Source organism: Salvia splendens, chromosome 19 (assembly GCF_004379255.2).
Source record: "Salvia splendens isolate huo1 chromosome 19, SspV2, whole genome shotgun sequence".
Lineage (NCBI taxonomy): Eukaryota > Viridiplantae > Streptophyta > Magnoliopsida > Lamiales > Lamiaceae > Salvia > Salvia splendens.
The window spans coordinates 23,715,077-23,738,891 of record NC_056050.1 but is presented as its reverse complement, the minus strand read 5'-3'; the positions used below and the strand labels follow the sequence as shown (position 1 = coordinate 23,738,891).

Sequence of the window (23,815 nt, the reverse complement as noted above, 5' to 3'; positions counted from 1 at the left end):
GAAACTTTTTGTATGTATAATGTAATTGGAAGTAACTGTGTTATGTTAGTAAGGACTTAACGAAATGTATTATTTTGGAATACTAAGTAAATTTTTTGTATGAAATATATAAACTTAATAATTTTTGTGTTAAATTGAAATAAAGATAAAACATTTTGCATGAAATATGTAATTATCCAAAAAAATGTAAAATGCCTCAATTCCCTTCCAAATGAAAACCGCCCTAATTTCCTAAATTTTCAACTACTCTCTTCCAATAAGGGAAAATGCCCAAAACTCTCCCTCCCATGGCGTTTCTCTGCAACTGATTTTTTGATTTTATGACTGCAAACCTTTTCATGGATTCATCAAGCCAAAACTCTAATTCGCCAACCTCTAATCAGGTCGATGCTTCTCTCCAATCCGCCCTTCCTCCCATTCCTTCAAGCCTTAACCCCACCGCAGCTCGTCACTCCAATTTGAATCCCAACATTGTGCAAAACCCTACTTCAGATGCCAATTCAGTCCATGATCACTTTCTTTTTGTGGCGATACCGAAAGGCAAAAGGCGAGGCCGGCCCCAGAACCTGACACCACACCAAAACCATGTAAGGCTGTCTTCTCTGTCTCTCAATAGCGGCGTGAGTACTACAGGGGCTTCTTTGGAAGGTTCTAGTTCAGGCCAGGTTAATAGGACTCGGCTGCATAGCCGAGGCAATTTAGCGTCGAAGAAACATGGATCCAGTTCAAATTATGCTACTCCGGCCAAGAAAAGTGTGGACGACATGTCTGATGAGATCATCGTGATAAATAAGGATGCCACTGCTGAGGCATTGACTGCGCTTACATCTGGATTCCCGGCTGATTCGCTTACTGATGAGGAAATAGATTATGGGGTTGTTTCCGTGGTGGGAGGAATAGAACAGGTTAACTATATATTGATTCGGAATCATATAATTACTAAGTGGCGTGAGAATGTGTCGAGTTGGATAACGAAGGAAATGTTTGTGGACATTGTGCCAAAGCATTGTGGGGCACTATTGGATAGGGCTTATGGTTACTTAGTTACACATGGGTATATTAACTTTGGGGTGGCGCCTGGAATAAAGGAGAGGATTCTGGTTGACCCGAAACAACCAAGTGTGATAGTGGTTGGGGCTGGGCTTGCGGGTTTGGCTGCTGCAAGGCAGTTGATGGCTTTTGGTTTTAAGGTTACAGTTCTAGAGGGTAGGAAGCGTGCTGGTGGGAGAGTGTATACAAAGAAATTAGAAGGTAACAATAGGGTAGCAGCTGTGGATTTGGGGGGGAGTGTGCTAACAGGCACTCTGGGGAATCCACTAGGGATTCTGGCTAGGCAGTTGTCGTTCTCACTTCATAAGGTGAGGGATAAATGCCCTCTATATAGATTGGATGGGACACCTGTTGATCCTGTATCGGATCGGAAAGTAGAGGCTGGTTTCAATCAGCTTTTAGACAAATTAAGTAAAAACAGGCAGTTAATGGGGGAGGTTTCGCAGGATGTGTCTCTTGGGGCTGCTTTGGAGACGTTCAGGGACCCCTTAGATGAAGAGGAAATGAACTTATTTAACTGGCATCTCGCAAACTTGGAATATGCAAACGCCAGTCTGCTATCTAGGCTTTCATTAGCCTTTTGGGATCAAGATGATCCATATGATATGGGAGGGGACCATTGCTTTCTTCCTGGTGGAAATGGAAGACTGGTTCAGGCATTATTGGAGAACGTTACTATTCATTATGACAAAATTGTCCAGGCCATCCGTTATGGCAGTGATGGGGTGCAGGTTGTTGTTGGTGGAGGGCAAGTTTACGAGGGTGATATGGTTCTTTGCACTGTACCCCTGGGGGTTCTGAAAAGTCGGTCTATTGAGTTTATCCCTGAGTTGCCTCAGAGGAAGCTTGATGCGATAAGGAGACTGGGATTTGGCTTGTTAAACAAGGTTGCGTTGCTCTTTCCCCATGCATTTTGGGGGACTGATCTAGATACATTTGGCCATCTCTCTGATCATCCTAGCCGTCGAGGAGAGTTCTTTCTTTTCTATAGCTATGCAACTGTTGCTGGTGGTCCACTTTTGATAGCTTTAGTAGCAGGAGAAGCTGCGTACCGGTTTGAGACTGCAGATCCTACTGATTCTGTGCAAAGGGTGCTTCGGATTCTAAGAGGTTCAACGCTTTTCTCTTTCTTAAGATGAATGCTTATGAATAATTCTTTACCTTTTTGGGGGCATAATATGGTTTTTTACTTGCTTGCTTGTTTACGAGGGGTGCCACTTTAACTAGAAGATCTCAAACATGGTTGTGGATATAGGACTACTATATGTTTCTGATTTGTGTTGTTTTATGCATTGATTTATGACCTATGTTTTGTCTCTGAAAACAGTCTTCTGCAACTAATGTTGGTTACCCATCGTTTACATTTTAACAAAGCAGAGTTACATTGACCTGATCAAGGTCCTTAGTCACCATCTGATACTATATCTCTTCCACATTACTTCTAATGTGGTAGTTTAATTTGAGCAGGTGTTTGGTGTGTTCAAGAACTTATTAATACACCAAATGTAGTCCACTTTAATTTGTCTTTGTGTTTGATTACTTATTTACTTTACAAATTCTGCAACATTGATAAGAAGCAAATAATAACATATACCAACTCCTATAAATCATAAATGAGGATCTGAGCATAAAGATTGAGGTTTTTGAATTAGATTTTATTTGAAAAGCTAAAACATGTTCTTCAGGAGTTATGTAATCTATCCTAGTTCAAGCTTGCGATGTGCTCTAGCATAATCTCTAGCCTCTTTCATGCAGACATATACGAGCCACAAGGCATTGAAGTCCCAGATCCTATTCAAACTGTCTGTACAAGATGGGGAGGTGACCCCTTAAGTTGTGGTTCTTACTCGAATGTTTCAGTTGGGGCATCAGGAGATGATTATGATATTTTAGCTGAAAGTGTGGGGGACGGGAGACTTTTCTTTGCTGGCGAAGCTACCAATCGGCGCTATCCAGCAACCATGCATGGCGCTTTGCTTAGTGGGTTCAGAGAAGCTGCCAATATGGCTCAATATACTAAAGTTAGAGCATCAAAAATAAAAGCTGAGAAGATTCCATCACAAAATGCACACACATGTGCTTCTATTCTTGCAGATTTGTTCAGGCAGCCTGATGTGGAATTTGGCAGTTTTGCCTTGCTATTTAGTAGAAAAAATGCTGATCCAATGGCTATTTTGAGGGTTACATTTGGTGGACACAGAAAGAAACCGGATCAGCAATTTTCTAACAAGTTACTTTTTGAGCAACTTCACTCTCATTTTAATCAGCAGCAGGAGTTTCATGTTTACACACTGCTACCTAAGCAACAAGCCCTCGAGCTGAGAGAGCTAAGGGGAGGTGATGAGACTAGGCTAAATTACCTTGAGAAGGTTGGTGTGAAGTTGATTGGAAGAAAGGGTTTGGGGCCATCAGCGGATTCCATAATTGCTTCGGTTAAGGCTGAGAGGAGCAGCCGCAGGCGCAGCCGTAACCGCAATCCTTCTTTATCTGGTTTGTGCTCTCAACATAAGTACTGTGCTGAACGGAATATGATGTTACCAAAGTTCTTATTTAGCTCATGTAACTCAGATATTGGCTCCGGCACTACATTTTTCCATTATGCTTGAGTTAGAACATTCTCATGTTTTATATGGTCGTGAAAACATGATTTCAATATCTGCCATAAGAATCAACGCCTTTCATCTCGGAGTAACTTGTTTTGCATTTGTGTTATTTGAACCAAGTAAAATTAAAGATAACTATTTGTTTTTTTCTTTTGTGAAGGAATGCCAAAGCCGCGAGTAGCTGCCACCAACCCTAGACAGATTAGGTATGAGCAAAGGCTTGTATTTTTCTGAATTTTGATAACTTTGCTATTCCGTTCTCTTATGTATTAATTATCCTTCAAATAGGAAGGCTAAAATTATACGACACAACAACAACATATTTTCCAGCCCAAGCAAAAATATCGAAAGTAAAGCTGGCAGCAGTGGCAGTCTTGCAGAGTCTAGGATATTGGTCGATAGTAATGGCTCAGATACTGGAGTAAGAGCAGTTATGAGTAATAACGACCAACCTCCTCCAAACTCACTTGACTGTGTTGACTCTACTAGTGAAAGTACATGCACTACCTCTCAAAATAATGGGCATAATAATGGTATAGCAACTTCTTTGGGTCTTCCAATCGGGTCAATGGCGTCATGCAGCGATAACAGCCTTGCACCCCCGGATTCAAATGATGTGCTGATATTGGCCGACGAACAAAGTTCTACCCCTTCGAACTTTCTTGCCAGCAGCCTGATTCCTGCCAGTTCAAGCAGCTTAGAGACAGTTTTAAGTGTTACAGACAATCTGTCTCTGCCACATGTGGATGTTCTTATGGGCTTACCGGGTGATACCAGTGCTTCCAACACTCAGTTGATTGGTTGTCAGTCTTCTGAAATCGAGGCTACAGCAGTAAGCAGTAATTGCAGCATGGCACCTTCTAGTTCTAATCTTCACATCCCTCAGACTCAAGACAGTGCTATGGATATTGCTGATAGTATTAGCTGCATATCGAATCAAGACAACATTTTTGAAGATATCTTGAATGAATTGCTTCCTCCTTCTAGCACAAACTCCAGTACTTGGCAATTCACAGGAAAATTGTAGGAGTTGAAGTCGGTGTCAAGGACACTCTATTTCTCTGGTAATTTTTAACCACATCATTCTTCTAATCTGGTATTATCTTTTGACCAGTGGAAAATAAATGCATTCATTTGCACAATGAGTTCCTTGTTTGATGACTGATTTTCCTAAATTATGCAGTGTGACTGAATGAAGTATAAGACAAAGACAAACTCCATTTCTTCCTGTAGATATGTAGCAGTTCCTATAAGTTCCCTTTTGCACTACATGATTTTTATTCTTTCAATGTTGAGATGTGAGATTGTCTATTGTGATTTGTCCTATGTAGAGATGTAATTTACTTATTGTTGTAGTGAATGCTTTAGTTTTTCCTTCTCCAACTCAATCCTTGCTGCAGCTTAGTTAAATTAGGATGGTTAGTTTCGACACATGTTTTTTTATAAAGATTGTCTCTTCCTTTGTTAGGGCCTTTGGGTTGCACTTCTGTATTTAATTTTTGAAAGTTTATGTTACATTTAATTGGTTTGTTTATTATGATAATCTGAGCTTGAATTTTTGGAGGAACTTGCTGAACATGAGTGATGGAAGAGTTTTTGGTTTAATCTCTACAAATTATGTTGTATAGGCAACATTGCAAAATCATCAATATTATAAATTTAAACTAAGCACATATAATCAGTATAATATTTTTTTTAAAGGAAAAAATAACATAAATCTTACTACGCCCAAATTCTTGTCCAGGAATTCTACTTAGAATAAAGTTGAAAATTGATCCTGTGTACATTTGATCAAAAAAACTTTTTGTCCTATACACAAGTGTGTTACCCCTAAAAGAAAGAAATCAACAATAATCATATTTGAATCCAAATTATATCTGTGACATTTGTGTTAGTATTTGTGATTTAATAACTAGACATCATCATAATAAAGAGATTCACATAATTATTAGCGAGCAGAATACATGTATAGCTCTATCCCTTTCTCTCTCTCTCTCTCTCTCTCTCATACAAAGATTCCATCTCATAAGATAACCAACAATACAAAGAAGAAAAGTGGTGGTCATGGAACCAAGTGCTGCTGAACTAAAGCTCATCTGTCCAAATTTTTCCCTCCTCTTCGATCCTCACGACCTTCTCCTCCCAACCATTCTTCCAGTTTCGCTTCCCGACTGGCCTTGAACTCGTCGTAGTTTTTGTGCAATGCCAGAAAATGCTGATGAGACAGACTCTTACTCAGCTGCGACTCTTCTTGCAGCTCCCTGCCATTCTCATCCAACAGCGGTGAATCTAAAGTCTCCGGCTCTCCTACCGTTGCAGAAGGACTACTACCTGATGTGCTCGCGGCTGCAGGACTAAAATCACAAGGAAGCTTCTCGTTGCTAGACTCAAACGCTTCCTCAGAGCCCGTCTGAGACAGGTTGAAGCTCTGAGCTCGCTGTGTGACTGACTTAAAAGCACTGGACAGGTAACCGGGGCTCCTACCACCATCCTGCTGTGGGAAAACTGCATTACGACCCCAAGAGGCCGGACTCGTTCTTGGAAGAAAACTGGTGCTGGTACTGTACATTACTCCCCTTTTTGGCTGCTTCGCTGATATGATGGAAAGGGACTTTTTTATATCTCTAAGCATTTCATCTGCAACCGCGACCCCACATTCCTTCATCGACCTCAACATTGACATGGAATCGTCGAGATCTTCCGTATGCAAAGCAGTCTCGCGTGATTTTTCAGTGACTTTGTTCTTGAGATCAAGAAGGTTGGGGGTTACCTTCTGAGTATGCTGCTGGATATAGTAAAGCCCCACAGAGGGCTCATTTGCCACAAATTTGATCATGTCTGTCAAATTTTCGTTTATCTCCACAAAGCCATCAACTGTGGAAAAACCATGCATCTTCTTGAAGGCAATTGGCTCCTCATCACTGGATAAAACATTTGAAAATAATTACTTGAAAAAGGAAAGGAAGAAACAAGTTTCAAGTCATACACAATCAAATTCAATCAAGAACTCCGATATAATCAGTCATCACCATTATCAGAGCCCATCCATCCCAAATCTTCCGGCATATCATAACTTAATCTGAGGTCCATAAGATCAGCATCCTACCCACCCCTCCCCACATGCCTTCCACTAGCTCAACAATATAAGATTTGTCTAATTAGGGCCATATGCCCGTGGCTAATGTGATGAGCAGCAGTACACGAGAAGTAAGTTAACAAAAGTATAGTAATCTCAACATTCGGATCAATGATCGCCTATAAAATCAAACTAAAGTTTATACATAAAAGAAAAGCAAGTTAAGATTATGGAAACATTGAGGAGCAAGAGAAGCAAAGCAGCCAATCAATAAGTCAAAATCGAAAAGGGGAAGAAATCTACTATACTGTTTCAAGCTGGCTCACATAACATAATTACATAACCAAGTATATTACCATGTCGACTACAGTATATTCTAGTTTCATGAGGATTCCAGGCTGATTGATTAAGAGCAGTATCTAACTCTACTTTTTTAAAATCTCATCACCATGGCCGTTGCTTAAGATAAAAATCAACACTTTGATCAAGAAAAATAAAATTGTGTCACATCTTACTTGAACATAGATCACGCATCTACGGATGAGCTTAGTTTGCAGAGTACATTCAATCTAAAACACAATACAACCTGCAAATCGAAGTCAGAAAAAGGCCTTGAGTTAGCTTAAACAGCCATTTAGAATGAGAATCTGCATCAGATACAGTCAAAGTTCGATTGTGCAGAACATTTTGATTCAAAACTCAAACTCAAAGCTCATCAAATTATTGAACAAGAAGATAATGCAGCATATGAAAGATATGCTAAAAACACAGGAATATAGAAAATGAACGCAATTTTGTTTAGGGCAACCACGAAATTTCTCAACAAATAGAACAAGTGTGGCTCGAAGAATCAAAAACCCTATTGATATTCAGAGATAACCCACTTCTAAAAATGCAATTTTGAGCTCATTGGCAATCAAAGAACGGATCAACATGTAGAAACGGACATACAACTGCAGATAATATTGAAAAAAAAAAACACATTAAAGAGAAGAATTTCAAATGCTTACAAATATTTTACAAAGCTGAATTAGCTCTTTCTTTGCTCTCCATTTACATGTATACCATGTACTGAATTTATATATGGTAAACTTAATAGTGTGCGAGAGTTTTTTTTCTTTGTCCCTTCTGTTTGAGATGAGTTTTCTTTTTGGGAAGGGGTGCAGTGCACCAGATGTTGTGTTGTCTACAGCTCTGATTGCTAATGCCAGAACAAATCCACTTCAAAAGACCGTTTTGCCCCTTCTATAAGTCTTTAACAACGCTTGGTTTCTACTCCACTAAGAAATGGAAATGATCTTATTAATAAATGGTGATGTGATTCTAATATTTTAGAAATTATGTGAGGTTATATCTCAAAGAAATATCCTATTATTAACGGCAATTAACATCATTCTTAGTTCCCCAATGGTTAGATGGATGGAGTTGGTGTGGCAATAGCAGTTTGTAATATGTTAATATTGGACTTCTTTGTCACTTTATTGAAAGAGCAAGATGATTTGGTTTCTCTCTTCTCATTTGTTTATGGCGTGGAAAGTTTTGGTCGGTGATAAATATACATAGTTTAGAATTTTGGTCTAAAAGTTGGCCTAATATAATTATTTGAGTGTTGGCTGTGTTGAATCAGTAAATTTTGTATGAATGCAGTCACCTGCTGAAGTTTGAGGTGTATTTACTCCCAACTCTTTATCACATAGTAGAAAATTAAAATCTTCCAGAACAACTGAACAAGCATATCTATGAAGGATAGAGGAGATAAGGGTGGGGAGTGAGAGAGAATATTGAGGTGTGGTGTCATGATGGCTTCTTCACTCACATCCAAACAAAATTTTCAGTGCCAATTCCCATCTCTTTCTCTTCATCAACCAAACACACAATTACATTTGAGATCATGCATTCCAAATTTTCCTTCATCAGTTGGAGGTTTTTCTCATTTGAAACTTAAACTCAAGCATAGGAGTTCAAGAGCCTCTTCTGAAGGTCTATCTCTCTCTCTTTCTATCTACTTAAATGCATTTTTAATTGTTCTTGAATAATTTTTCCAGCTGGGCTTTCAAGAATTGAACTTTTCTTGGGGAAATTCCTATTGATATTCATCACTTCCTAAAGTCCCTTTTCCCCCCTTATGTGTGATTATCTTACTTCAGCATATTGAATGGATTAAAAAACTGAATGCTATACATTGTGAAGCTTTGATTAGGCATCCAATGTCAAAATGAAAGTTGATAGCAATTTTAGTTTCAGATGCTTAACTGAAAAATGTCTTGACCCAATTTGCAGATTTACCTCCAGAATTGACTGATGAGGATTCTAAATTTGTCCCTTTAGCTTCAGAGGATTCAAATTATGGCCCCCCTGTAAGTTCTGGTTAGTTTTATGTCATTTGTTATCTACCATTGGCTTTTCATTATCTTGTTTAGGTGGAGAGGAAGGAGATGATTTAGTTCTAATAGAATTGCTCTTGTTTACTCTCTTTTACCGGCTACAAGAAAACCGGATAAACCCATCAATACTGAACTTCAAACATAGCCTTGTTTGCTTTTTCATACTAAGTTAACTTAACTTTATACTATCTCTGGCATGATTCATCAAAACTGAAGTTTCAAATGTTTTGCATTTCTTTCAGGCTTTGCTGTTGCTAGGTTTTGAAGTTGAAGAAGCAGCAAAGGTCTTGACTAATCCTTTATATAGTTTGCAGTACTCAGTAGTTTTATGTTCGGGCGTCCTATCATTCTTTAGTCGGGATTCTTACTGTGTTATGACAACAGATACAACTATTTCTGAAGGAGCTGGATGGCGAATTTCTTGAGGTATACAGAATTTGTACCTATTTGATTTGCAACATATTCCTTTTTGAGTCCTTCTGTAGAAAATCTCATGTGAACAAGCAAATGAAATGTTTACCAAGGTGATTTTTTGCACTGAAGACATGATAAGTCGTTCGCTCTGGGAAGCGGTGAACACCAAACAATCGAATCTGGAAACACTGAAGGTTAGGTTTCTCAAAACTAGTGTCTTCTTCAATCATCTATATGAGATTGCAATAAATGTAGCATGTTCTTCTGTTTGCATTTAAGTAAAGTCGAATATTACTATGTTGAGTTTCCACATCTAAGGTAGAAAACACTGCCCGAGTTTTAGTAGGTTCAATTTGAGCTAGTTTCCGCCTTTTGATTTCCGCTATTGCTGGAGAAACTTTTTTTTGCCAGCGGCTTCTGTCTAAATAAATCGATCTTTGAAGGCTACGAGATCATGCGACATTATATCCAGTTCTCGAAGTTAAACATCCCTGATAAAGTTAAACACTACAGTGTAGATTTTCATGTATAAAGGGTGCTGACTATGTACTTTTGTGAGATTAATGTCGAACAAAATGATGCTAATTCGATCCTTGTATTCTGCAAAAAGTGCAGATTGCAACATCAGTTCCGCGAATTTGCTTCCTATCTGGTCTTACCGGGGAGGAGATGATGATGTTCATAGATGCCTTCCCCGAAAGTGGTAATCAGTTACTACAACTTACACGAAACTCTGTAATTACAAAACATCTGAATTGACCAGATTGGCAATGGTAACACGAGGCCACAGAACTCTTTTCCTGAACTGCGCGCGTCCAAATTCTTTCATTCTTTGTAATGTTTCTTACTTTTTCTGATTTTTGTGTATTCCTGTTCAGGTTTGGAACCTCCTGTGTTTGCGGCCCTCGTCCCATATAGCGCCAACAAACCTTTAACAGAGTTGATAGATGAGATCATGGGAGACCATGAATTGCTAGTAAGCGTGTTAACTATACTTTTCAACTATAATATCATCAATTGTTTAATATCTAAGAATCATTTAAGAATCCTTTGCTTGTAGAATTCTTCAAAATTATGATTAGATTTTTCTGGTTTTGATATAAATGGTAGTGAGAAGTAGATGTAACATTGGGGCATAGTAGCTAGCTAGCTTGTATGTTTTAGTAGTTTGTTTGTTCATTGTTGGTGCTTTCAAGTGAACGGTTTCATGCAGTCTGCGCGGCAAACAAGCTAGACAACGGGCGCAACGGGCGCAGCTGGGGAAGTTTGAGATGAGAGTAGGCGCAGTTTTCTTCTTGTGTTTGGTAACATTATTCTATCATGATTTGCACACTGGCATAGCTAGCGTGCAATCATGTCAATTTTTCCATCCATGTATTTATATGCAATGTATATTTATGATAGTGCATTTAATATTTTTAAGTAATCAATAGAGTTTCCATAATGAAATCCTTTAATACTGGTCTTATTTACTCCAGTTTTGAATAAATATATGGATTTCTATACAAATCCTTAAAGGTAATTTGTAGCATTTTAAAATGGGATTATTTTGAGTTCCATAATCCATAATCCATAAGCAAAGCACTACTGGGCCACAGCCCATTAGAATTTAAAATATGTAGACTCATTTGCTAATTGGGCTGGCTATAAATTGGTCCAATTGAAATTCAAGCCCAGTAGATAACAACTTTTCACCACTGTCCTGTGGAAACAGCTTTAAAATATTCTACGCCCGCACGGGCTTAACTCAGTTGGTTCCTGGGTGGTAGATTGTCCCTAAGCAGACATGATCGAATGCTGGCAGCCGCAGTGTGGGAGTTTCACCACTGTGGTGGCTCCTTGTGTGCTGGTTACCAGTGTAAGTTCCTCCCACCTAATGGGCCGCTGAGGTACCGTGTTTGAACCCCTCCATAGCGATGTCGGGCCGGGTTATGGGGGCGCCTGGGGTGAGCGAATCACCTTTTTATCCCTAAGCTTTAAAATATTCTACTATTATTGACGAATTAGTTCTCTATCGGGGATCCTAGATGAATAATCATGAGATAATTAGTCATAACTAACCCCCTATTTGTATATAGTACTAGTTTTAAATGATATGTGCGTGAAATGAGTTAGTGGAATGTGAGACCCAATTACCATTTATGATAAAAGTGAACCGGGACTCCTATTCACGGACATACTAACATGGAAAAATGAGATTACTATTCGCGGACAGAGAGGGAGAGGGAGTAATACGTAGTAGTAATTTTAAAATGTACTCCCATTTTATTGGTATGAATTTTTATAGTATAATATACTATGGTATTATTTTTCATCATATGTATTATATGAATATGTTTCATTTTTATCCGATTTCTAATTTTCTTTCAATTTAAATAGCAAAACGACTAGTTTTTTTAAATTTTACTTTAAATTGGTCATTGGCCAAACGTCACTTTTTAAATGCCATCAGCATCTTTGATGAAATAAAAAAGTTAGGCCACTCGCAACGAGTTACGCGGGTGGCCCGAATTTCGTTCCTCCGTGACGGAACGGTGGCGGGACGCGTTGCAACGTCTCATCTCGTCACCATCCCGCCGGATCGCCCATCACGCCGAGACGCGGCGCGAGACGGCTCGCGACGTGAGACGGCTCGCGACGTGGCGTGCTCCCAGGCCATGCGTGACGCCCACTCGCCGGCCCGCGTGTGGTTTTGTCACGCTGACACAATAATTCATTTTTTTAAAAAATTAGAATTTAATAAAAAAATTAAAAATTAAAATTTCGAAAACGTTAATATTACCGTTTTCGACCGTTTTCCTTTTTTATATATATTTTTTTATTTTTTTACTCTATAAATACTCTTATTTCATCCTCATTTCACACACAAACACACATCTAAACCTCTCAAATCCTCTCTCTTTCCTCTCCAATTTTCATCTCAAATCATCCCTTTTATTCTTCCTCCAAATTCAATCGATCTAATGGATCCATATAAGCAAATGCGTCGAATAATGGAAGAATCACTTGAAGAAGATCGACGCCGGGAGGCGGAGGAAGCCGCGCCGCCCCAAAGACTCTCCCGGACTTACATCCATCGTAACCGGGAGGAAGCCGCCTCAATGTTAGTCCGCGACTACTTCTGCGATAACCCGGTGTGGGGAGATACCTACTTCCGTCGTCGTTTCTGCATGCGGCAACCGCTATTTCTCCACATCGCAAATACATTGGCGGCCCAGGAAGAGTTCTTCCAATAAAGGTTTGACGCCGCCGGCCGTCCCAGCCACACGACGTTGCAGAAATGTACTGCAGCAATCCGTCAGCTTGCGACTGGACAAACGAAGGATGTGTTCGACGAATACCTCCACATTGGAGAAAGCACTGGGAGAATGTGCTTGCTCCAATTCTGCAAAGGCGTCCGGGCAGCCTTCACCGACGAATTTTTCCGGAAGCCAAGCATGATAGATTGCCAGTTCATGCTCCGCCTTCACGAAGAAGTACACGGATTCCCCGGGATGCTTGGCAGCGTCGATTGCATGCACTGGCAATGGAAGAATTACCCGGTGGCGTGGAGGGGGTCGTACACGAGCGGCCACAAAGGCACTCACCCCACCGTTATACTCGAGGCTGTTGCCGACTACCGGCTATGGATCTGGCATGCGTAAACGTCCTCCACCAATCCAACCTCTTCGCCGAAGTTTTGGATGGTAAAGCGCCGGCCATCAACTTCACCGCTAACAACCGGCGCTATAAAATGGGGTACTATCTTGCCGAAGGCATCTACCCGAAGTGGCCAACCTTCGCGAAGACGTGCACCAGGCGTGTGAACGCAAAGCAGGCGCTTTTTGTGCAGAAGCAGGAGGCTGCTCGGAAGGATGTGAAGCGGGCGTTCGGGGTTCTCCAAGCGCACTTCAACATTATCAAAGCCCCGTCTCGTACGTGGTTCACGGAGAGCATGGTCGACATCATGTATACGTGCATAATCTTGCACAACATCATTGTCCAAGACGAAGGACCAGAGGTGGGAAATTGGTTCGACCCTGAAGCCCCCGCAAGCTCTACCGCAAGTAGTCCGCCACGCGGTGGAGTGCATCCGTCTATACAAGAACGGTTGTCTATTCGGGCAAGGACACGTGACTCTTCCGCCCACGCCCAACTCCAAGATGATCTAATTGAGCACTTTTGGGCAAAATTTGGCGGATGAGATTATTAAATTATGTATTTTTTATTTTTTAGGGATGGAGGGTTGCAGGTTCCGTCTCTTAGTTAAGAGATGGAGTAAAAAAGTAAAATGAGGCCCGTGAATAGTAATTTATGTAAAAATCATGGATTAAATATGTCCGGTCAATGGTTTTGACCAAAGAATAAATGTGACGAGACATTTAATTTTGTGAAATTAAATGATATAGCGTCGATCTACATTTTACGTAGATAAATGTAGTATATTCACTTTCTCAAATCCGATTTCCGGTGAGTGAGAAATAGTGGATTAAAGTTGGGCATAATTAGCTTTTAATTAAAGCTTGGAGCATGTGCTTAGGGAATAATTAACTAGTGTTAATTATCCCACATTGGAAGATTAATACATCTTTAATGTGTTTAAATTAAGTGACTTTATGTTACTTAATAATTATAGTGGATCAATATGGGTGAAAAAGCCCACACGCGCGCACACGCGAGCGCCGCCGCCGCCGCCCGAGCCCGTGCTCGTGGGCGTGGGCGCGGGCCACGGGCCTCGGGCCCGAGCCCGAGCCCGATCCCGATCTCGATCTTGGACTTGGATCTTGGCAATTGGTCTTTGGGCTTGGGGCTTGGCCCAAACTATTCTTTTTGGACCACCGCCGAGTCAGCAATCCAAGTGGCTTGACACGTCGTCAAGCGAGGCACAGTCATGGCTGCCACGTGAGAAATCCACACGCTCCACATGCGATAGGCACACGCCTGCCACACGCTCGTAACCGACGGCGGTTACGAATCTGCCATGATGAGCCTTCATGGCTCGGTTGACCCTGCATGGTGGCTTGGCCTATAAATAGGCTAGCCATACCACTACATTAGGACACACAATTCCAAGTATTCTCTGCATCATAAGCTCTCTCCCTCTCTGCATTGTCCTTCTGTCGAAGCTCTGCCCTCTCCTCCATCCAGTTCGCCGGAGCTCTACTGATTGCGGTGCTGCATCAATAGAGACGTAGCCGTTTTACCTTTGGGGACGACACGCCAAACCAAAGAGCACTACCGGGGCGTATCTCGTCTTGCGGGAAGAGGCCTCCTCGACTCGGCTAAACTTAGTTCACGGTTCTTTGTTTCGAATTCTTACGTTGTAATTTCATTTAGTTCAGTTTCTCCTTTTCTTTCTTTTGGGTTATATTACGCCCGGTTTTGTTATCTTGTAATCAGTAGAACTAACAATTTAAGGAATGATTAAGGGACGGATAAGTGACAGCGTCGTGGATGGCGTTAGTAGCTACAACATCCGACAGCCGAAACCATCAAAACGGAGGGTAATTTCTTTTTTGTCATCGTCAATTGTAAAAATACTAAAAATATTAGTAATAGGTATAAATATGATAGTACTATTAACTAATGATTTCCCATGGGTTTCAATGCTCTTCGGGCTAATTTATTCACAAGTTCAAGAGAATGAGAGACACGCGCGTGGGTCATGCGTTAATCGGTTAATGTGTTTATGTTGAAGTGAAGTCACATTGAATTATAGTATATCAAAAAGTAAAATGTAAATAAATGTTATTCTATTTTATTAGTATTCGGGATTAACTCCTAGAGCACGACCAAATAGTATGTCATTGCTAGGTCGTGCATCACTATTTAATACTAATATGAAAGTTGCAACCATATATCAAGCTAATAAGTTTTTTTTTCAAATATTTAAGAAAGTAATCATCAAGCTTCAAATCAATTACTACAATTTCTATTTCACCTTCAACAAAAAATTTTCTTCACATATACTCAAGACAAAAGCTCCAATTTATGAGGATGAACTCGTACAAAAATTTATTTATTCTACGAGAGATGACGAACAATTGGAAGAGCTAGAAGTGGAGATGATCTCCAACATATTTTTCTTTTTATAGTTAATAAATTGATGGGTATTTTCACACACTAAAATATAGACATGCCTATTAATAAGTTAGCCATTGAGCGTGGTAGATTTGATACAGATCAAACATGAGAACTGAGAGAGAGCTCATTTAGTCTTTATACCCCACATCAGTTGTTCTCACAACCGATGTGGGAATTGAGTCCGTAACATTCGACCCTCCTTTAAGGGCCAATGTCCTCGTTGGTCACGACCACGTTGGTTACGGCTGGTTCTTTGCAAGGCCACCACTCTGTGGGCCACCACTCCGAGTTCTTGTTGGTCACGGCCACGTTGGTCATGGCGGATTCTTTGCCCGGCCACCACTCCGAGCGGTCCCAAACGCACTCGTTGGTCACGGCGAGTTCGTTACCCGGCCACCACTCCGAGCCGTTTGGGCTCTCAATGAAAGCACCAATTGATACAGACCAAACATGAGAACTCATCCCAAAAAAACTAGCCTGCTAGGAGAGAGAGTTCATTTAGTCTATATACCCCACATCAGTTGTTCTCACAACCGATGTGGGAATTGAGTCCGTAACAATTGTACGGGCGAGGTAGTCTTGTCGATCATTTTTAAAATCAACACATTTAGCCAAAATATGAAAACTAATTAAGTGATGGGATTAACAGTATATGTGCATGAGCTAGAGCGAGCTTATCCCGCAATTAGGCATAAAATTCTAAGCTTATATATACTCATTCAATTATTGAAAGCATGTAAAAATCTGATGAGGCAATACTATTGATTGATTCAATATATTATGTCACCAGTAGAAACAAGTATTTTCTTTGTTCTTTTACTACAAAGAAAATCTCCACCATCATTATCAACACATTTGCTTTGAATAGATTGCAAGGGCTAAAGAGATGTGAAAAGTGTTTTTTTGGGCAAATGTAAGATACCAATCTGGCAATCTTAGACTTTAATTTTCTTATAATATTCCTAAAATACAATATAAAAATAATGGACAAGTAATTTTATTCGGAAATACGTAAATTAAAATTTTGAAAAGTATTAAGAATTACTATGGACCTCTACCGACTACCGCCAGCCGTGGTTAGCCAATGGTGGAGGTAGGCTTTTGATATTGGCGGACAAACCTATGTAATTTAGAGACTCGAATCAAGTAGGGTACTGCAGCATTAGATGATTAGGGTATTTTGTGCTTTTTCTATAATTTTTTGTACTACTATATTTCTTTTGGATCATAGACTAATGGTGCATGAGTTGTGACAGTTGTGTGATATTTTGTGATTTTTGCATAATGTTTCTCCAAGTGTTGATTGCTTTATTATTTTGAGAATTGTTTCTTGATTGAGGACAGTTAAATGAGTTTTATAATATCTGATTTGATGAGATGATTAATTAATTTTGTTTCTAAAGTTATTTATTTTATATTGTACTGGTAATTTTTAATCATGGGAAAATGAGAGGACTATGTGGACATGTCTATGTGCAGGCGGAAAGAAACAAGATAGCAATTATCTAAATTACTTACTGGGAGGCAATTAATACACAACAAACTATAAAATGTGGGAGTTGAGAATTTGGAATAAATAAAAGAAGAATAAAGGAAAAGAAATTTGAAAAAAAAGAGTGTGCTTTCCAGTTGACTTGCCACAGAAAGTCTGGCAAATTTATAGGGGAGATAGTAAAAGGGAATCATATACCTTTAAAAAGGAAGTGGGTTGGGGGCAATGTTTTATAAACAGGACCGGACCGGCCGGTTTGACCGGTTGGACCGCAAACCGGTAAGTAGTCCGGTCCGGTTCACCCATTTTAACCACCACTGCATTGAATCGCCGTGAACCGGTGGAACCGGCTAGTCGGACCGTGAACCGGAAACCGGTTTTCTATTTTTTTAAAAGTTGTTGTTGGTAGAGGTTGAACTCATGACCTCTCTTCTAGTTAAGAAGACCTCTACCACTCCACCACATGGGCTCATTGAACAATTTGAACATTAAATATTTTATACATTAACCATTAATTTTATCTACAAAAACTAATAATTCCTTTTAATTTTATTATTCTTTAATATAATTGTTAATTATAATATATATAATTATCATCCTTTATATTTTAATGATGCTCTACTTACCACCTATATTATTATTAGTACCATATAAGATTCATTATTTACTATAAATAAATTTTTTATATTACATACTTAATTTATATACCCTATTGACATTAATGAATAATCTTATCTAAACTAATTAATAAGTACTTAATTCGTATTTAATTATATATTATTTTACGAAATAAATTTTCTTAAATTAATATAAACATTATCTATTTTAATACATGAAATATTAAATTTTTTATCTAGACTAACTAATATTAAATATATATATCTGAATATATTTACTAAATTTTAATATTATTTATATTTATATATCATTAATTATCTATAAGGTTTAATGTTTTGTGATATATTATTAATTGTAAATCATTTATTAAATTTAATATATTTTTATATATATTTGCAACAGTAAAACGGTTAGACCGGTAGTTCGACCGATTGGACCGGTTGAACCGTGAACCAATAACGTCTCCGGTTCGCTTGCCGGTCCGATTTTTAAAACATTGGTTGGGGGCATGTGTAGTCCAAAAAGTAGGTGTGAAATGAAAAGGAGTCACTCACTCGGTTCCTAGTTGGTGTTTTTTGTGGGTGAGAGAGAATAAAGCTTTTTTTAAGCTTAAAAAGATACATGCCATTTTTGCTTTTAAAAGGGTGGCTAAAGTGAGAATTATAAAGTGGGCGGAATAGAGTACACCACTACCTACTCAAAATCAAATTATAGTAGTAGTTTTTTCAAATATAGAAAATCGAATTATGTGACATGATTCTTTTTTTTTGGTTATTTCTTTCTTTATGGAATTATATGTACTACTTATTCAATTTTCAATTTTCTTGTGTTCTTGATTGTGGGATTTAGATTCTGCACTAATTTTGAAGTTGGGAAGATAAGGTTTTTAGTCAAGATTCTCCATTTCGACATCTTTCGATTGAACAAATCTTTTTGATGCTCTGCCAACAATATTAATGGATGTATGTTCTAGTACGACATATTGCGTCCTTAGTGATACAAGCATTCATACATGGGGAATATATAATGACACAACTCAATATATTCCTAATGATGAAGTGCATCTTAATTGATAAGATATTTTTCTCTCTAACTAATAAGGTGAGAGTTCGAATAATTGTGAAGGTATATACAGAATCATTATTAATCCTACGGAGGAAAACCTAATAGTTCATTAGTAATAAATAAGTTAGACGATAAGAATTCGTTTATTTCTTCTACAAGATATTTAGTTCTTACTAAAAAAATAGTGATTTTAGTATTTTGAAAACAACAACGTCGACAATGATAGATTATATAGTATCTAAGAAATTTCCTTTATCATGGGGTACATAGTTTTTTCTTTTGATTATGATGGCAAAATTTGATTTATAAACAATGGAGACAACTCATTGAAGATTTTTTTATATTGAATTGAGACGTGCTTTAATGGAGCATATGCATGCTACAATAAAGTTATGAACAATATTGACATGACTATCGTTTTATTAGTTTATTATCATGCCAAATTGGAAACTTAGGTGTATTTCACCTTATAAGCATAGGGATTACTATAACTTTGGTGTGCCTATTCATGTGTTTATAACATATTAATTTCTAATTTCTCGTGCCAAAAAATAAAATAATTTCTCATTTTGTTGGTGTTATGAATTTGACAAAATAAAGATGATTATTCCAATACAAAGTGGACACGGAAAATAAATCAGAAGAAGTTTCTGATACATTAAAATCCCGATTAATTATTTTATATTTCCAGAAAGCCTATTGATCTAACAAGTAAGACGAATTTATCCAAGCCCCTTGGCCTAGCGGTAAAGGGTGCTGGATACCGCGTCCATCCTGGAGGTCTCGAGTTCGAACCTTGGGTGGCGTAATTTGTCTTTCCTCCTTGTTATAGGAGTTGATTTGTAATTTCCTCCTTCATATATATGATATAAATATATGAAGTTAATTTAAAATTAAAAAAAAAATAATTTAAAATTAAAAAAAAAAAAAAACAAGTAAGACGAATTTGAAATTTGGTAGTTCAAACACAATTCTCCTCGTGGGAATAATTAATTTATAAATATTCGACAACCAAGTCCTCGAGTGCCAAACTTTGTCAATTTTGTGCTGCCAAAAACGATGACCTTTGTTTGAAAATTAATTACTGATAAATAACCCTACACTTCGAGCTACTAAAACATCGATTACACTAAATACAATACACATATAGGTAATTATAATTCTTCTTGATTATGATGTAATAAGTTGTTGAGACGAAAACTTCATATCTATGTGCATTACTCTCTATTTAACTAATAAAAATAATTGCTATTTTGAGTAATTATTAGTAAAATATATGTTCCCATCGACATATTCAACATCAATCTCTCGACTCTTAATGCTACTACTATTCTTTGTGGAATATAGGAAATATCGTGGTCACACCATGGCGATCGATAAGTTGATGTTAATTTTTTATATATATAAGAATTTTTTATATTTTATGACTAATCATTGTACTACAAAAGTCTTTGTTATAGTACTAGTATAAAAAAATTCGCCAACCAAAAATTATAGTCTTAGTGTAATGATATGCACGTGTAATTTATAATCATAATCGTCAACAACGTCATGCATGTTTTTTTTACCAAACTAAAATTTAACATTTTGACCATAAAAATTAAAATAAAAACAAAATTTAACTCTAAAGCTGACTCAATTGCAACCTTTTTTTTCTTCTCTCTGAATGATATTATTATTGTGAGCATTTTGGTCTACGATGTAATAATGTCAATTATGTGCACTTGAGAACTATCCAATAGTTAGAGAACTATTGTGGGCAAAAAAGGTGAAAGAAATTTTTTTATAGAATTGAACCATTTCATGTGTTTTTTTTTTCTCTTCATGTATATAGTTGGCATAATTATTTATTGCAAAATATGTTTCCAATGTGGTATTTCAGTGTATCACGTGTAACAATGGCATCTTTACACAAAAGGTATAATGCTATACATGTAAAGAAATATTGACTAATGGTTTTGGTATAATGAGGATAGGCTGTATAGTGGTAGGAGTATTTAATTTTGAAGATTGTAGCTATGTTTTTTTTTCAAAGACGAATGAGAGATTATCGATACCATCTTCTTTTATTGTAGATGTTAAACAAACTCTGATACATTGATACGAACCTCTATTAGTTTAGATATTATAGGGATTTAGCATATCTTTTTCTATATCTTTGTTTTCTTGTTCATTAAGTCAATAGCATTATAAATAGGATAGACTGTTATCTTTTTTATTCATTCAATCAATTAATGAAATATTTTCTCTCCCAAATATAACGTGTGTTTTCCAATCCTAATTTTGGATTCCCTCCGCCGATCCTAATTGGACGCCGGAGTATTCTATCAATCGCCGAGTTATCTGCCCGACGGGAGCGACTCCCGCGCACAGAAACTCTGCAATCGTCCGCCGAGCCTATTGGCCGCCGCCGAGCGAAACTCGCCGCCGGTGCTTGTTAAGGGAAACGTCCTTAACAACTGGTGCTTTCATTGAGACGGATAGGGTGATCAATCCTTCGACAAGCTCGAAGGAAGGCTCACGGATTTGCTGAGTCACAGACGTTCTCCGATCAGCAGCAAATAGGGAACAATAATTATACTAGATACTCAAGACAAGTTTAGGGAAAATATTATATTGATTGAATGAATAAAAAAGATAACAGTCTATCCTATTTATAATGCTATTGACTTAATGAACAAGAAAACAAAGATATAGAAAAAGATATGCTAAATCCCTATAATATCTAAACTAATAGAGGTTCGTATCAACTCCCCCACGGTTAAAATCCACCTTGTCCTCAAGGTGGGAACCACGAAGCAAAAAGGAGAGTTGAAAGCAGAAGCTTCGGCGAGGCAACTCCTCCTGGATCAAACACACACCGAACAGTTGACCGTCTCCCTTCTTCACTTCCATAAAAAATCAACAAAGGAGACCCAACTTTGGCGGAAAAATTCCTTGCCAAATCGAAAAGCTTGTCCACGCCTCCCAGAATGCCCAAGCATGGCATGTCATTACTCGGAGGGATCAACCTTGCATCTTTGTCGAGCGATGTTGATCGATGATTCATACTTGGAACATCACCGACATTCAAATCCACATTGACACAAGCAATTACGGGCAATTCGGTGTAAGCACCATCTTCTTTCTTGCCCAAACAATTTCCAACAACATTTTGGGATGACACTTGAACAACATTGAGTGAGGCGATTATCTTCTCCACTTCACCAATAGAACCATCCTCCTCTTTATCTTCTAGCAATGTCTCCTCATTTTCACCAATCTTCTCATCAGATACCCCAACGAGCACTTGCGGTGGCTCATTGTCGTTCTTGACAATCCCTTTGTTCTTGAGGAACTCTCCAGGGGACTCGTTGTTTGGAACATCAAGAGGAGCGTCGGTAATGTCATTGGGAACATCATCACTGAATACTATCGTGGGAGTATTATCAGTTTTCTCTTCGGCTAAATTCTCATCTTGAATGTTCTCCTCAAACTCATCCCCATCATCCGCATAACAGAGAATGCGTTGTTTACACACATGTCTCATCACCCATTTCTCGGGACAGTGCCAGCAGAGACCCAACCTGGACCGTTCTGACTTCTCCGCCTGGGAGACCCGTATTAGAGGCAGGCGTGGCTGCTCCGGAGTTTGACTGGTCACACGTGCGGTCTGACTGTACAGGTCTCGCATTGGCTTTTCGGTGGAGTAGCGGGGCTGGTGGGAGGCGGGCTGGACTCGCGCTCTCACCTCCTCCCAAGGGCGAGGTCGGTCCCAGCACGTCTCCGAGCGTCGGGGCCGGTCAACGGTCGGGTAGCCGCGATCCTGCTGTTGCGCCGGTGGGTCCCAACAGGTAGGTCGGCGCTTGGGCGGTGATGGCGAGTACATATCTAGCTCGTAGGATGAAGAATGTTGATATGCAGTGGTCCGACGGGTCCATGGTGGGTCCCAGCAAGTGGGCTGTCGGGTGTGACAAGGGTGAAACGGCTGCACGAGTTGAGGGAAATTGTATTTACGATGGCAATAGCTGGCGTAGTCGTATGACATGTCGACGGACTGAATCGTGGTTGTGGTAGAAATGGTGGTGATTTATTTGGGGATATGGATGAACGCAGATGGAGGATGCTGAGCTCTCAATGAAAGCACCAGTTGTTACGGACGTCCTCCGTAACGTGACCGGCTATCTATCTTCTCGGACGGATAGGGTGATCAATCCTTCGACAAGCTCGAAGGAAGGCTCACGGATTTGCTGAGTCACAGACGTTCTCCGATCAGCAGCAAATAGGGAACAATAATTATACTAGATACTCAAGACAAGTTTAGGGAAAATATTATATTGATTGAATGAATAAAAAAGATAACAGTCTATCCTATTTATAATGCTATTGACTTAATGAACAAGAAAACAAAGATATAGAAAAAGATATGCTAAATCCCTATAATATCTAAACTAATAGAGGTTCGTATCATACATGCATATTGTTACGATCAATCGAATTTTTATTTGTGTCGATCCAAAAATCTGAAATCATGTTTTCGAATTTGTCTTGGTGCATCGCTTATAAAAACATGGAGATTTAACCCAATTAGAAAAGGAAAATATTGACATTGTGGCGTTTTAGCACATAAATTAGAGGATGAAGCCCAAACTTCTTATTCTTGTAAAGTAAAATGACTAAGAAGTGTAATGATATTGAGGTTGGCATAAATTGAGGCATCCGAAATGATGCGAGAACTTTGAGGACGGTGGCAATGATATGCTTCTTGTTTAGTGTTCTGATTAGTGAAAGGTCGTTTAGTTGTCTATGTTGTTTTTAGTTTGTTCGGTTTCCATGATTAAATAATGACATTCTCTAATTTATCGGTTCAAGGTAAAAATCGACAATTAGTTTAGTTAGCCTAAATACAAAAATATTAATTAATGTGGACTGCATGAATAAATTTTTTTATAATGCCAAAGGTAATAAAAAAGAGAATAAGTATTTGACAAAGAATAATGCTATGCGGCCACATTATGGCTAGCCATAAATTAATTAAATAACAAAAAAAATTGATTTTTTTTCAAATTTT

General features: G+C 38.6%; 3 protein-coding genes across 4 annotated transcripts; 2 read left to right on the top strand and 1 right to left on the bottom strand.

Moving 5' to 3' along the window:
- Positions 1–218: 218 nt before the first annotated feature.
- LOC121779820 (protein FLOWERING LOCUS D-like) lies at positions 219–5,196 on the top strand. 2 transcript variants are annotated; one of them, XM_042177262.1, is made up of 5 exons: positions 219–2,160; positions 2,806–3,540; positions 3,814–3,859; positions 3,942–4,717; positions 4,837–5,196. In XM_042177262.1, the coding sequence occupies exons 1-4, from the start codon at positions 321–323 to the stop codon at positions 4,678–4,680; spliced, it is 3,360 nt and encodes a 1,119-aa protein (XP_042033196.1). In that variant the 5' UTR covers positions 219–320; the 3' UTR covers positions 4,681–4,717; positions 4,837–5,196. The 2 variants fall into 2 exon arrangements, with proteins under 2 accessions (XP_042033196.1, XP_042033197.1); XM_042177263.1 differs by lacking the exon at positions 4,837–5,196 and having other exon boundaries at positions 3,946–4,208.
- A 348-nt stretch (positions 5,197–5,544) lies between these two features.
- On the bottom strand, positions 5,545–7,904 carry LOC121778135. Its single transcript, XM_042175440.1, has 3 exons — positions 7,740–7,904; positions 7,245–7,315; positions 5,545–6,574 (listed from the first exon to the last, which is right to left on the bottom strand). The coding sequence occupies exons 2-3, from the start codon at positions 7,250–7,252 to the stop codon at positions 5,746–5,748; spliced, it is 837 nt and encodes a 278-aa protein (XP_042031374.1). The 5' UTR covers positions 7,253–7,315; positions 7,740–7,904; the 3' UTR covers positions 5,545–5,745.
- Positions 7,905–8,253: 349 nt separating this feature from the next.
- LOC121778136 lies at positions 8,254–10,979 on the top strand. Its single transcript, XM_042175441.1, has 8 exons — positions 8,254–8,709; positions 9,010–9,086; positions 9,356–9,397; positions 9,498–9,539; positions 9,638–9,721; positions 10,143–10,230; positions 10,406–10,503; positions 10,741–10,979. The coding sequence occupies exons 1-8, from the start codon at positions 8,526–8,528 to the stop codon at positions 10,759–10,761; spliced, it is 636 nt and encodes a 211-aa protein (XP_042031375.1). The 5' UTR covers positions 8,254–8,525; the 3' UTR covers positions 10,762–10,979.
- The last annotated feature ends 12,836 nt before the right edge of the window (positions 10,980–23,815 follow it).